This window comes from Solanum stenotomum, chromosome 1 (assembly GCF_019186545.1).
Source record: "Solanum stenotomum isolate F172 chromosome 1, ASM1918654v1, whole genome shotgun sequence".
Taxonomy (NCBI): domain Eukaryota; kingdom Viridiplantae; phylum Streptophyta; class Magnoliopsida; order Solanales; family Solanaceae; genus Solanum; species Solanum stenotomum.
This window is the reverse complement of record NC_064282.1, coordinates 54651325-54666269: the sequence shown is the minus strand read 5'-3', so window position 1 is coordinate 54666269 and position 14945 is coordinate 54651325. Positions and strand designations below refer to the sequence as shown.

Below are 14945 nucleotides of genomic sequence, written 5' to 3'. Positions count from 1 at the left end.
CTTAAATAAATAAATTAAAACGACACAAACAAATTAATATAAACTGAATAATAACTTCTAATGTGTTTCTTTTTTTAATTATTATTATTAGAAAAATAATACTCATATCCATCTAGTGTTGGCAGAGCCAAAAATTATATGCAATATAAGGCGGCTTATTTAGGAACAAGACAAGTGAAAGAAAACGTAGCGCAAAAATAAAGAAAGAGTGGCGTGTAAGGTTGATGACATCAAAAGTCATTTCACTTTAACATTTTCTCTGTTAACTCTCACTATCTTCTTCTTTCTAAAGGCTACGTATTTCAGTTGCAATTGCCTTTCAATGTCACCCATACATATATTTCAAAAAACAAAAGCATAACAATTGAATGAAGATGGAAGAAATACCAACTCTTCCTCAAGACATCATCGTTGAAATTCTCATCAGGTTACCACTCAAAACTCTCTTGAAATTTGTGTTTGACTAATTTATTTGAGACGTACTTTTGATTGTGTCTGACTATTCAATTTTAAAAAGTGTTTTCAAAAGTCAAATTATGAAAAAAAAATCAGTTATCAATGCACTTTAAAATTAAAATTATTTATACAAAAAAATATTTTAAATATCTATTATAAATTTTTTATTTAAAAAGTACATATTACATCAATATAATAGATAAATAAATCAAAGAAAATATTAAATATTAATCACAATAATTTAAACATAATCAATAACATCAAGGCAAATAAATTAAAAAACAATTCCACAAATTAAAATATATAATAATAATGATAATAATAATAATATATAACGTAAAATAAAATAAATAATTTATTGTGTGAAAATGAAGAATAAAATTCTTAAATATAGATTAATCAAACTTACGAAATATGCTAATTAATTAACAAAGGATATATTAGCAAATATGTAGAAATGATAATGATATTTTTGTCTTTGAAAAAATTATTTTCTACACTTGTTTTAAGAAGCAATTTTTTTTAGCTTCTACTTCTATTTAAAAGTCAAAACACTTTATTTTTTAAAAAAAGTGTTATTTCTATATATATATAAAAAAAAAAACAAACATGTTTTTGACCTCCCAACAGCTAGGCTAAACATGCTCTTAATTGACATAATATAACCTTGTTTTTCAACATTAAGATTGAATAATCATTTTTCATATTTTTGAACTATTAATTTGGTACCACATAATCAATCAAAATAACAACTGAAATCAAAACATTATTCTTCCTTCCCAGAATTTATGTTCATTACTAAAAACATCTAAAAAATTGACCTAAGAGATATTGGGGAAATTGATCGCAAAGAAATCAAGGAAAAATAGACTTTATTCCTCAATTTATACATTTTTTATTTATTTTATAACTATTTCTTTAATAAGTTGTCCCTGTGCATCTGCATGATTTTAGGGAGAAGAATATTCTACTCAACGTGAAGGGAAAGAAAAGAAGATTTGTTCAACTTAATGTTCCTATTAAAAAGTAGCATATATAAATGACCATCCACGAAATTAGTTTCACAAATTAAATATACCTTTGTCCCTAATTATTGTTCATTGTTTAATTGACGCAATGAGCGAAATAGTAAATTTATCATTTTATCCCTATTAATTATGAAATGAATGAATTAAAAATTTAAGATTTTGTAATACTCGAAAATTCTAAAATATGCATAGTTCTATCGTTCATAATATAGTCGGGAACCTTCATCCACTTAATTGATAAATAAATTGGTAGATATAGCTTTAGATTAATTACCACAAGTCACGAAGAAGTTTATATAGAAATAATACTAAATCTGCAAATAGAGTATTTTGTACTTCCAAATTTCTCATACACTATGTTGGAATAGTTATTATGTATTATTTTATAAGTATGCTATAATATTAAATTTAAATAAATATGATATTTAAATACTATATCATATCATTTTTCATTATCATATAAAATTTTATATCAAGTCAAATTAAATCATCGAGTTGCCCTTTAACGATTTTGAGGACCTTTGTTGTTGTTTTTCCTCAAATCTGTGGGCTACAAAAGCAAATTGAATGTTGTATGCTACTACCAGCCTCAAAAAGTCAAAATCTATATTGACACCCAACGTGGAACCCGTAGAAGCAACAAATAGGCCACAGATGTACAAGTGATAAGGTTATCAACACTCTCACCTCAAAATCGTTAAAGGCCAACTCATAAGATGAAAGAAATAGCAAGTAGTAATAATTTATCGTGTGAAGTTTATTTAGATTTTAGAATTTTAATTGAAATTTTGTTTGTTCATAATCTAATTATGTCTTTTCACATCACAGCTCCATAATATATAGTATACTCTAGTATTTAATTTCGTGCCAAACTTAACTAATATTCATATGATGTCTATCCATTGAAAAATTTTACAATGGTAGAGGTCCAACCAACAATAGTTGTGTGACCCTCCATTAATTAATTGACACTTGGATAATGGGTTCACTTCTTTATCTTTTTACCATCTCTCTCTTACTCACCTTTCTTTTCTTTCAGTTTTTTTTTACTCCTAATAAATATATAATTCCCAAAACATAATTAAATAATTAATACATTTGATAAAAAAAAATATCGATAAATACATTTTCTATTAAAATAACTTAAACACTTATAAAATTGTTAACATTAAAAATAAACTTATTTGTCAGTATATTTAATAGAATCAAATTAACTCAAAATACAAACTAATTTACTTTAGCATATAAATTGATTTGATAAGATATATTTTTTTTGATCTTATTTTGAAATTACACATACTTTTTCTTTCACCATAACCATATTTAAATATAAGAATGACAACGAGACAGAACAGAATAGGAAGTGGCGGACTCATAAACGTTTTTAAAAGATTTATATAGGTGACGCGGATCACAGAACGAAATTTAAGTCTTTTAAATTAAAACTTACAATGCTTAATTTATTTTCAAGAATCAATCGGTTCCATATAATTTTAAATTAACTACTCATTATATTATTATTATTATTATAATAATAATAATAATAATAATAATAATAATAATCATAATAATCATAATAATAATATCATTCAACCTTAATATTATTAGAATTCATTTTTCGTGTCTTTACGTACATTCAATTATAATATATATTTTCCAACGTTTTTCTATTAAGTATTTTTAAAAATTATAACTTAAATTAAGAAAAATAACGGATACTCTCTGTTAAGAGAATGACTATAAATATATGAATTAAAACAAAATTAAAATAATAATGACTATAAATATATGAACTAAAACAGAATTAAAAAAAATATGGAAAACTAAATTTGAATTAATTTATTTTTTTAGGTGCTAGTAATTGAGAAAACACTAAATATTTTTGAGTTAATTTGATATTATTAAAAATATTGAATGATATGAGTATTTTAAATACTCAGTCCTAAAAACATTTTTAGTTATTGCGAAAAAAAAATATGTTTATTAAATCTTTTATTCAATATATCAACATATTAAGAAAATGAAGTTAAGAAATATTTATTAAGAGTAAGAAAATAAGAATATGAATGAAAAGAAGGGTGAGTAGGAAAGAGATTGTAAAAAGGTAAAAAAATAGATACATTATCCAATTGTCAATTAATCAATAGAGGATCACACAACTATTGTTGGTTAAACCTCTTAACATTATAAAAATTTTCCTATCCATCTAGTGTTGGCAGAAACTAGAAGGCGGCTTATTTAGGTACAAGACGGCTTATTTAGGTACAAGACAAGTGAAGGAAAACGTAACGCAAAAATAAAGATAAAGAGAGGTGTGTGTGTAATCACAATTGATATGACATCAAAACTCATTTCACTTTCATATTTTCTCTGTTAACTCTCACTATCTTCTTGTTTCAAAAAGCTACGTATTTCAGTTGCAATTGCCTTTTCAATAAACAAAAACATAACAATTGAATGAAGATGGAAGAAATACCAACTCTTCCTCAAGACATCATCATTGAAATTCTCATCAGGTTACCTCTCAAAACTCTCTTGAAATTCACGTCTGTTTCGAAATCATGGCTTTCTTTACTCTCAGATTCGCAATTCCATAAAACCCATATCAATTTTTCTATGAACAACCCCAAAATTACTGACTTCACACTTGCTGCTGTACCCACTGTTTCTGGTTTGGGAAAAATTTGTCATGTCTACACTATACGCTCTGAAAATTCATCTGTTATTGTGTCTAAACATGAGTGTCCTTCTAAGACTCTGTCTCTCTCGGCTTGGATTTTGGGGTCTTGTAATGGGTTAATTTGCTTAACTACTGATTCGTTTAATTTAATGTTATTGAATCCGTGTACCGGAAAGTTCAATGTATTTCCTGATTTGATGATCGAGTATGAAGTTGGTGATGGTGGTGTGCATATTAGATATGGATTTGGCTATGATGCATATGCGGAAGATTATAAGGTTGTTAAGATGTTTAGTTTTCCTCGAATCGATAATGAGGGAAAACATGTTAATATGGCTAGTGTTTATAGTTTAAAGGGTAATTCTTGGTCAAGTATTCAGGGTTTTGATAGTGGTCATGTAAATGGAAATGTTGGTGTGTTTGCGAATGGGGTTTTTCATTGGGAAGGATGTTATGATTATGTTTCGGGTGGTGTTTCGTCGGAGATCGTTACGTTGGATTTGGCTAAAGAGAGATATGGGAGAATAGCTCTGCCTAGTTATGAAGGTGGAGGTATTCATTGGACATTAGGTGAATCAAGGGGACGTTTAGTTGCTTGTTGCAATTATGAATCGAATAAGGCAGATATGTGGGTGATGAAGGAATATGGTGTAGAGAAAACATGGACTAAATTGGTTACCATCTCATCACCGGATGATGGTAGAGTTAATATCTCGCCGTTGTTTGTGGCAGAGAATGGTGATGAGGTTTTGGTGAAGCTTGGCACAGAGGTGACACTGTACAATTCAAGGAATGCATCATTCAAGCGAATTGCCGATTATGTGTCGACCGATGATTTTCTTCAAGTTCAAGTGGCTACCTACTTAGAGAGCCTTGCTTCACCTCATATTTAGTGAACCTGATGACAGGTTACAAACATCTTGAAGGCAAAGAGAGAGAGGGTAAATGATCTTCCTGATTGCCTGGTGCCCTGTTTTCAAATTTGTTGATAATTTGTGTCATGTCATTGAGTCTTTTTGTATTTTTCCTTATCTTGTACAAGGTTCTACAAATATCATGTTCAATTGGAGTTCTATATTTGTATACAACTCATATCTTGCATCATGTTGTTACAAAATCCTTGAATCCACTAATGATCATCAATGTTGAATAGGAAAGATTTGAGTGATAAACAGTTACTTGAATGCATATTAAAAATGTACGTAAATCAGGTTCTCGTGAGCTTCATCGTAGAGTAATTTGGTTCGTTTTGATAAGTTGTTGAATAACTGGAGGCGTGAACCAGTCTGTCCCTTTGGGGACATCTGATATTAGAATTTTTCAATATATGATTCGGTTGGATAGATTGTTGTTGTTACAATAGACACTTAAGTGGTTTTAGGTTTATTACCTGAGATGTAAGTCCTGAAAGTTTTCCCAGTACAAGTTTTGACATTTTCTCATTGTTCTGGTGTTCGTTGAACTCGCCCTCAACGATGATCAACCTTGCAAACCTGCTATGATTGAGTTGTGGATAGATTGTTACAATAGACACTAATTTGGTCAAGTGGTTTTAGGTTTATTACTTTGACGCTAGCATCACCGAGTACATTGGTTCTTTGGGTGGGACGTTTGTTATTTTTACCTATATATACATAGAGCTTCGTGGAAGCTTGCATGTGGCATGGCACCTCCACGAGCCTTAATAAATCTGCCTCTGCCAGGAACTAGGGTTATGCATCATTCTGGTGTTCGTTGAACACGCTTGCCCTCAAGGATGATCAACCTTGCAAGCGTGTATCTCTGTGTGTGGCTGCAAATGCAATGGTTGAGTGCGAATATCTATGTACAAGGTGTGGGTCAACATGCCCGAGTGTTAAACGTGGTGGGTCAGGTGGTTAAGGATCCGGATCCATCGTCTTAAATGTGAAATTGAGCTGTTGAAGTTGCTTTAGACAAAAATGGCAATTGGGCCCAAGTGAGTTGTACTTGACTCTTGGGCTATTTTAGAAATGGTAATCACACATCGTACCAATCGACTAATTATTACGACATTCCAATCGACGAAGTTACCACAAAGACACACAATAATACAACCATGAGCTTTGAAAACATGAATAATTGATAGGAAAAAACAAAGAAAGAAACTACTGGGAGTTGCTCTATTTGTTTTCATTAATGGGAGTCAAATTAGCTAACCATAGTTGAAAAATAAGATATGTGATTTGAAATCATAAAGCTGTTGTTTCAAAATGAAAAGAAAGGGCTTAAAAGAGGCTCCTCATACCCTTTCTTTTCATTTTGAAACAACAGCTTCATGATTTCAATATATATGAGGAGCCTCTTTTAAGCCCTTTCTTTTCATTTTGAAACAACAGCTTCTAGATTTCAAATTACATATCTTATTTTGCCTCGTGAAATCTATTACTTTATTTTGGCATTATGCTAATTTTTGTTTTTCCAAAAAAGTAATGGGTTTCATGAGGCAAATTTAGGATATCTAGAACATGGCGATAACTGCTTTTAAAAAAAGAAAAGAAAAGTAAAAGATGCATTAAGTAGAAACTGATATCTAATTCTCAAGGGTAAATCACTCAGTATTCTGTATCAATATTTTAACTTTCTTATAACATGAGAGGCAATAAATAATATTATATTAATTCAAAATATATATACATAAAATATCTAGTTTTATAGAGAGATCACATATTCACGTGCTCAATTTTTAAGGTATGAATTCACCCCTCTTGTAGAACCAAGAAAGGAATAAAACCATGATTTTCACCTTCATTTGGACAAGAATGAGGGGGAAAGATCAAACATTAACAAAACTCACATAACAATTTCTTTGATCCTCCTGGTAGTGTCAGCCATAGGTGGCCGCCTTTCGGGGTGGTGGGATGTACAAGAAATAGCAAGATGCAGCAATGAAACCATTTGCTCTTCATCACAATTCTGAAAACTAATCAACTCAGGATCAAACACTTGTGTTGTCCCCCTCTCTTCAACTATACATTTCACCCATTTAGGCAGGTCAATTCCCTCGTCGTTGATGACACTACTAGGATTTTTACCCGTTAGGAGTTCCAACAGAATCGTGCCAAAGCTATAGACATCAGCTTTCTGGGAAACATTTCGAATATCTGTCACCTCAGGTGCGTAGTATCCAGTCATTTTGGAGTTCGATGTTGAGGAAATCAACTGTGTTATGCCAAATTCAGATAGATATGCATCGTAGTAGTGTGTGAGGAGGATGTTAGATGACTTGATGTTGCCATGAGTGACTTTAGGGCCTAGTGAATGGAGATATTCGATACCATTGGCAACTCCTAATGCAATTCTGCTCCTTATTACCCATGTCAATGCTTCTTTTCCTTCGCCTAACAAAATCAGAAAGGTTAAAACTAACTCATAGTAATAGTAATTGGTTAGAATACGAAATAATTAATACTAGTAAAATTCTATAGTTCGTTTTCATAACATTTAATAGAATGTGAGTTGATAGAAGGCCTATTCAACTAAATACTAATTAAGGAGGCTTTCCCTCTACACAGAAAGTTCTTGTTGTACGTCCCTTTCTCTCTAATAATATTACATGGGTCCTTCATTAGTTGTGATGTGAACATCAGTATACACAACATCAAAAATTATCTTTAGCCACTATTAATTTACGACAATAGCTTAATTGTTGCTAAATATATTTTTAGAGGCAATTACTAGTGCCTTTTACATTTTAACACTCTTTGTAAATTCCACTAAGCCTATAGCGGGTAGCGACAGTGGATCTGATGACAATTAACTAATGTAAAAGAGAACTACCAAATGATCTTCTTCCTTTCCCCTGTTTTCATACCATCTCTTCCACATAATTTCAGTTTTCATAGCTAAAGCTAAAAAAACAATTAACTAGAAGCTAATCTAATCTAAGCTAAGAATTTTAATTAAGTTGATCGACTCCCAAATCAAAACCAGAGAAAACAAACCAATTAGAACTACCAAAAGAAGTAAGTAACAAATATTATTATTAAAACAACAATAAGGCTAAAGTTTATTAGAAATAAGATACTTACCATGCAAAATAGCATACAAACTTGTGGGCATAGAATCATAAACAACAAGCTTTTCATCTCTTCCAAAATAATATGCTCTAAGAGGCACCAAATTCCCATGACTAATTCCTCCCAATTCCTCCACTTTCCCCCTAAATTCCTCTTCTGAAACACAAACATTTCTCAACCTCTTCACAACAACTTCAACATCTCTATCTAAATATGCTTTATAAGTAGTTCCAGTTAACCCTTTCCCCAAAACCTCCGCGGACGCCATCAATAAATCCTCCAAACTAAAAAGCTCAAAACTTTCCCCAAAAAACACCATCCCTTTTGTCCTATCATCACAAACTTTCCTCTTGCTATCTTTCCTCTCCGAATAAACATTTTCGATATCATGATTTTCTGTCACTATTGAATCATGAGGACTCGAAAGTACTTGATTCGGCGTAGGAGAGACATTCACTTGACGGAAACTTTTTTTACTCCTATAAATTGATCTCACTAACATAAACAAAACTAATAGTAGTATGAAGAATCCGATAATCGAGCCAATTACTATTCCAGCTATTGCTCCACCGGAAAGTTTATCCGATTGATTGGTGAGGTTATTGTTTTCAGGACAAGGACTAAGAGAGAAAGCAGAGCCACAGAGTGAATTTCCGAGAAATGAAGAAGCTACGAATTGACCTAAACTCGAAGGGATCGAACCGGTTAATCTATTGAAAGACACATTGAATTCATTAAGCTGTGAGAGGTTTTTCAAATCAGGAAGTGAACCAGAGAAGTTGTTATTCTCCAAATACAGAGTTCTCATCCTAGTCAGATTGTTAAACGCATCCGATATCTCACCGGAGAACCTGTTCCCTGAAAAACTCACACGTATAAGATTGTTCAGATTGAAAAAAGTCGTTGGAATTGAACCGGAGAAGTCGTTGCTTTCCAAATTAAGTATGCGTAGCTCTGTACATGATCCTATGTCAGAAGGAAGAAGACCGGATAAAGAGTTACTCCGAAGGCTGAGAGTACGGAGTTCAGTTAAGTTTCCGATGGAATTTAAGGGCATCTCACCGGATAGACCATATCCGGGGAGACGGAGTTCAATTACACGGTTGATTGTAGTATCACATTTGACACCTTGCCATGAACATGGGGTTGAATTGGTTGTGTTCCACCCAAGAGTGCGGCCTTTGAAGGCCGCACTCAGGTGGAGTAGAGCGGCTCTATCCGCGTTAAGGTCCGAAAAGATCCCGGAAATTAGAAGAGAAAGGAAAAGGAATGAAAGAAAATGACTAGAAGACATTTTTTTTTTTTTTTTTTTTGTGGTTTGGAAGTGTGGACGTGTTGCTTAGTTTAATTATTTTTTTGTGTGGATTAATAACAGAAATTCATCAATAGGAAAATGACCATTGATTATATAAGTCAATGGCGTCTACTTTATGAAGTCGTCAGTTTGGACTTGTTCAAGCTTTGTGGGATTACAAGGAATTTTCATTTTTGGGTGTTATTTATTATTTGAAAGTATTTTAGGTGTTAAATGGCAAAGTCATGGTATAAAAAGTTGATGTCAAGAAAATTTAGGTTTGAGTTTGAATTTTGGATTGGTTTACGAGAAGTCAAGAAAATTTACTATTTCCTCTTGTCTTCTAGGGAGTTCAACATTAGAAACTGAATTTAATAGACTAAGTGAGTTGATCATATAGGAAAAAAATAGTGCTAAAAATGGATTAGGGTTTTATTCCACCAAAAAAATAAAAAAAAAGGTTCAAGGAGAATTAATCGTATAATTTATCGGCTACCATGCACGTATGAAAAATAGAAAATTATTTTAACAGAGTTATTCTTATTTATTCCGAAAATAATATAGTAGTTGAATTTGTATGTGAGGTTTAAAGGATATGTGAATTAAATTGATCGGGATGCGAAGCTATTAAATAAGAAGTGAGATGAGACAATTGAGTGTATTAAATAATATTGTAGCCTGTCGATAAGTCATCCAATGATATATTTGGTGGAGATATTCCCAAAAAAGTTTGAAGATTACAAAAAGCTGGTGAACAAGTAACGAAATTGGTAGAGAAAAATTGAAAGTATTCAGTCAAGGAATTCAATGATTTACAACACATTGGTTCTATAATTATATTTCGATCAGGCGTCTTGTTTAGCTTTGTCTTTGCTGATTCTTACTACCTTCCACGTGTCATGATTTTATACGTCCATATGTCTTGACTATTTTTACCCTATATATATATATAGCAGGTTCTCTAGATCAATTTTTTTCTCTATGAAACTATACTAGGTATCTTTGAATATAATTTTTGAGGTTGTCCAGTGGATGTTCACAACAATTGAGAATCCAACGCATTTCCCTATTATTGTTCTCCCTCCGTATGAAGACGGTTACGCCTTGGAAATCTCTTTTCCTAATTATCAGATCAGAGAGATTGAGAGTTTGTGAAAATTACACAGAGATCCTAAATGAGGCTTGTTGTGTTGTGTATATAGACAAAGTAGTGAGTTGTGTTTATATTGAACTACATATGCCAGAGCTTCTGCATTGCTATTGGTCCACTTTAAAAGTTAGTTAGAGTTTTTTAGTTAGTTACAAGCTGTTTAGTGGAGTCATATTAGTTAGTATAATCCTCTATATATAGTTTTTTAGTATAATACAAGTTGGTCTTAAATATGCTGTGTGGAAATTAAAGTCAGAATTAAAGAGACGTTAAAAAAGAAAAGATTCATTCTATTTGAAAAGGACTAAAGTGAAAAGTAGGACAAACAAAGGAGGAAGCAATATATAGGTAAAAAAAGAGATGGAGCAGCATTGAACAAAATGAGTTGTAATTAAATCATTGAAATGAAAAGAGTATGTAAAGAATTATGAAACGAAACTGTCTCATAATTCAAACTGTCTATATAATTCAAAAAAGAAAAGAGAGTTGTGATAAGTCTACAACTATGTCTAATAAGTTAAATGAATAAGTGCATTCAATTTGCACTAGAATAAACTACATCACCAGTATAATTCAAACGAAATTGCCTTAATCTCTGCTAGCTCTCCACTTTCGAGTTCTACACACTGATGTTCCAAGTCATATTTAGAGACTTTTACTTCTTTTAATTGACTATATTTGTGACGCTTGCTTTCATGACAAGGAGAATGCCTCGAATTCTTCATACATATTAGACGATCCATGAAACAAGATATCATTTCAATACTTTATTTTAGGATGAGTCTCTTAGGATGACAACTCCATAGCAAAGCATCCACAAGTAGTGTTGGGCACTTATCAGACGATTCTATACATACAACTAATTCGTTCACTTTGGGGGTTGCAACTGTATGGTGCAGCACCAAATCTTTCAAGTTGATCTCACTGCATTCCTCAAAAGTAAGGGAAACTAGAGACCAAGAACTCGACTTTGATAGAAATTTCCTCAATTCACCAAACCATTCAGCATTCAAAATTTTCAAGCTATCGAGACATAATTGTGATTTCTTCAGTTGGCGACACCTTTTTGCAACTTTAAGCTCAGAAATCTCATCTCCATTATACTCGAGTGATACCAAATTTGGAGCATCAATCTCCTGTAATCCCTTGCAATTCTCAATCGCCAACAACTTTACGGATGGACTCCCGCAGATTTTGAACCTTTCCAGCCTTGTAGAAACGTAATCTAATGTCAATCTCTCGAGGAATTGAGATGTAGAAATAAGGCGCTGGAGAAATCCTTCAGATATCCTCATATCTATTAGCTGTAAAGATTTTAGATTTCGACATTCAACAATATCCAATACAGGGGAATCTTCCAGAAAACACCCAAAATAAGACTAGTGTTGTAGAGTCGGTGTCTGGATTGTAACACTCTGGTTCTTGCAGCAACTAATAGAGACTGACTTGATATTTTGAAGATTTCGCAGCTCAATCTTTGTCAATAAACGACAATGCTCAATGATAAAATCATCAATCAAGGGACAGCAATTGAGCAGAGCTCGAAGCATGTTGTCGTCTAATCCAACCTCAGTTAGAGAAAGCTTTCTCAAAGAATGACAGCTTATCACTTGAGTTGTAGTAATAGACAATGAATGATCCAATATGAGATTATATCCCAACAGAACCAATTCTCTTAAAGATTTTGGTGCCAAGAATGTGAAAATAGGGAAGGGGTATGAAGGGAGAGAAACCTCACACGACAAATCTTTTACACCATTTTGAAGAGCAATGCCGAGCCATTTATCCATTTGAGGAAAAACAAAAGGACGATGAGGAGATAAAATTGTAACTGAAAGTTGAAAATTTTCAATAGGGATTTTTGTTTGCCTATATCTCTCCATGACTTGATCCACAATTTTACTATCATGAATATTGTAGCCATGTTTTGAAGACAATAAGGTGAATTCCAAGCTGGGATGAGTTAACCAAGCTTGTAGCCATGTTTTCGAGACAAGGCTCAACTTGGCTGCTTCTTGAAAACTAAGATAAGAGAGTATTTTGTGAATAACGCATTCAGACAACACGTCCATACTAGTCATGACTGGAATTCGATACAGAGTCTATGAAATTATGTTGTATTTATAGAATGCAAATTGTGTAAGTCTTGAGAAACCCTTTCCTAGACAAAGTTGGTTAAGCTCTTCCTTTTTCGTTAAGTATCTTATAATTAAGAAAATTGTGGTTTCCAAAAATAATTTTTTTGGTATTATGCTTTGAGAAATTTTATAAATAGTAACTTTAACTTCTTTTTTTAATTGAATCTTGACCCAGATAGGCCGGTTTTATATATGTAAACTACTAAAATTGTTAAAAACTAAAAAAATCTGACCATTCCAAAAGTGGCCGCTCAATAAATTAACTAAATTAAACAAAAAAAACAAGTAGCAAAAATAAATTGGAAACAAATTTCTTCTGGAAGGGTCCAAGAAACAAATAGTAACTTAAACTTGTTTTTTAGGTAAAACTGTTTTCTTCTTTTTCATCTAAAGCAAAAAATATTATATTGATTTATGTGCCTAGTTAATAGTTATTTCGTTCATACAATTAGCCTAATATATGTTCTTTAACTACGTCTTTTTTCACTAAAGTCATGCTTTTGTTTTCTTTTGAATCCGAATAAACATTTTAATATTTAGATTTGTATTAAGATTTAAAATTCTAAATTTGAATGCGCATCTAAAATATTTAAGATATTGCATTAAGATCTAAATAGTTAAAATTGTCTATTTTTTCAACATTTTAATGTTTAAAAATTGCCTTTGTCTAAGGAATATAACTATAAATATAAATAAAATACTAAATTAATTAAATCAAAAGAAAAAGCAAAGAAAATAAAAATAATAAAGAAAATAAAAATAATAAAGAAAAAGAGAGAAAACCCAATGTATGAAGGTAAAAAATTAAGAAAAAAAGATTTAAATACAAGGTAAAATATATATTTTTTAATTATGTATATTCACTTAGATTAAATATACAAGATAAAGAAAATAAGAAGATTTTATAATAAATATTTAAAAAAGGTTAAATAAACATATACACAAAAAAAAACTCTAGAAATCTGAAAAATCCTTTAGTAATTTATTTAGGCTAATATAATTTGATAAATAATAAATGAATATGTGAAAGAATCTCAAAGAACATCAAGAAACACTTTATAAAGGCAGCCAATTGTTTCTATTTTCAGTGAGTAATTTTTCTTTAATCTTACCTCTTGATTTCTTTTTTCATCTTTGTTTTTTCTCTTAAAGTAAAATTTAAATGAAATAAAAAATGGAGTATGTATAGTTGATAGATATATGTCAGAACTACAGACTCGCCAAATTTAATTCTCATTATCGTCAAACTTCGTAGGATGATATGTGAAGACCATCATCTCCATTGTTAATGCTAGTTGTTATACCTTTATTTTTCACCCCGCTCTTACAAGAAAAGACAAAAATTTTGAAGAAACAAGAAAGAGTTCCAATTAATGTGATGTTTGAAAATAAATTATCTCTTATTCAGAGTCGTCATTTGGAATTGAGTTTTAGTATTCCAAGTTACCTTATATAAAGAATAAGTACGAGAAGCTTTTGAGAAAATAAGAGCAGATGGTTGTTCTGTCATATTGTATTGTATTTATACATTTTGTACATATTGACATAAGTATAAGAGTCTTAATCTAATACCAATTCTAAAGGAAGAGTAATCCTTTGTTACAAAGAATGAGCTACGACAATTGAATTTAAAACTAACTACAATATTTGAATTCAAATAGGTGATGGACTCTAATAGCCTCCTGCAAGATCATGTTCTTGATCGAACCATGAACTTGGATCTAAGGTTGAGGAACCGAGTTGTGCCAACAACTTTAGTAAAGATATCTGCTATTTGATTTTGAGATGAAACATAGCAAACCACCAAAGATTGATCTTCAACCATCTCTCGGACAAAGTGATAATTGATGTTTATCGTGACCAACGACACTGACCTACAGTATGAGTGTCTACGATCGTCGATAATATAGTAACCCAACCAAGGGTTGGGGTCGTGTCCCAAGAGAGCGGTTTTGAGAATTAATAACCAATTAGAATTTCATTCAAGTTAGTCGTAGTTAAAGACATTTGCGATAAAATACATTGTAAATTAAAGTAGGTGACACAAAAATGTCAAATATCAAAAGGGGGTTTTGTAATAAGTATTAAAACAGCAAAATAAACAAGAAAATCAAGTATGGGTAAAAGTTCTTGGGATGTGACCGCAATACAAGTTGAGATAA

At 31.4% G+C, this 14945-nt stretch overlaps 4 protein-coding genes across 5 annotated transcripts in view; 2 read left to right on the top strand and 2 right to left on the bottom strand.

Annotated features, from left to right (window-relative positions):
- Window positions 1-14945, top strand: part of LOC125853815 (mitochondrial thiamine diphosphate carrier 2-like) — a 216221-nt gene that overhangs the window by 125672 nt on the left and 75604 nt on the right. The gene's annotated exons all lie outside the window — the stretch shown is intronic.
- Window positions 275-5420, top strand: LOC125853808 (F-box/kelch-repeat protein At3g06240-like). 2 transcript variants are annotated; one of them, XM_049533559.1, is made up of 2 exons: window positions 275-427; window positions 4001-5420. In XM_049533559.1, the coding sequence occupies exons 1-2, from the start codon at window positions 369-371 to the stop codon at window positions 5055-5057; spliced, it is 1116 nt and encodes a 371-aa protein (XP_049389516.1). In that variant the 5' UTR covers window positions 275-368; the 3' UTR covers window positions 5058-5420. The 2 variants fall into 2 exon arrangements, with proteins under 2 accessions (XP_049389516.1, XP_049389517.1); XM_049533560.1 differs by lacking the exon at window positions 275-427 and having other exon boundaries at window positions 3894-5420.
- Window positions 6863-9642, bottom strand: LOC125853789 (probable inactive receptor kinase At1g48480). The gene is made up of 2 exons (XM_049533541.1): window positions 8214-9642; window positions 6863-7523 (listed from the first exon to the last, which is right to left on the bottom strand). Exons 1-2 carry the CDS (start codon window positions 9493-9495, stop codon window positions 6976-6978), a joined length of 1830 nt encoding a protein of 609 aa, XP_049389498.1. The 5' UTR covers window positions 9496-9642; the 3' UTR covers window positions 6863-6975.
- On the bottom strand, window positions 11413-12726 carry LOC125854388 (FBD-associated F-box protein At3g52670-like). Its single transcript, XM_049533923.1, has 2 exons — window positions 12058-12726; window positions 11413-11949 (listed from the first exon to the last, which is right to left on the bottom strand). The coding sequence occupies exons 1-2, from the start codon at window positions 12724-12726 to the stop codon at window positions 11413-11415; spliced, it is 1206 nt and encodes a 401-aa protein (XP_049389880.1).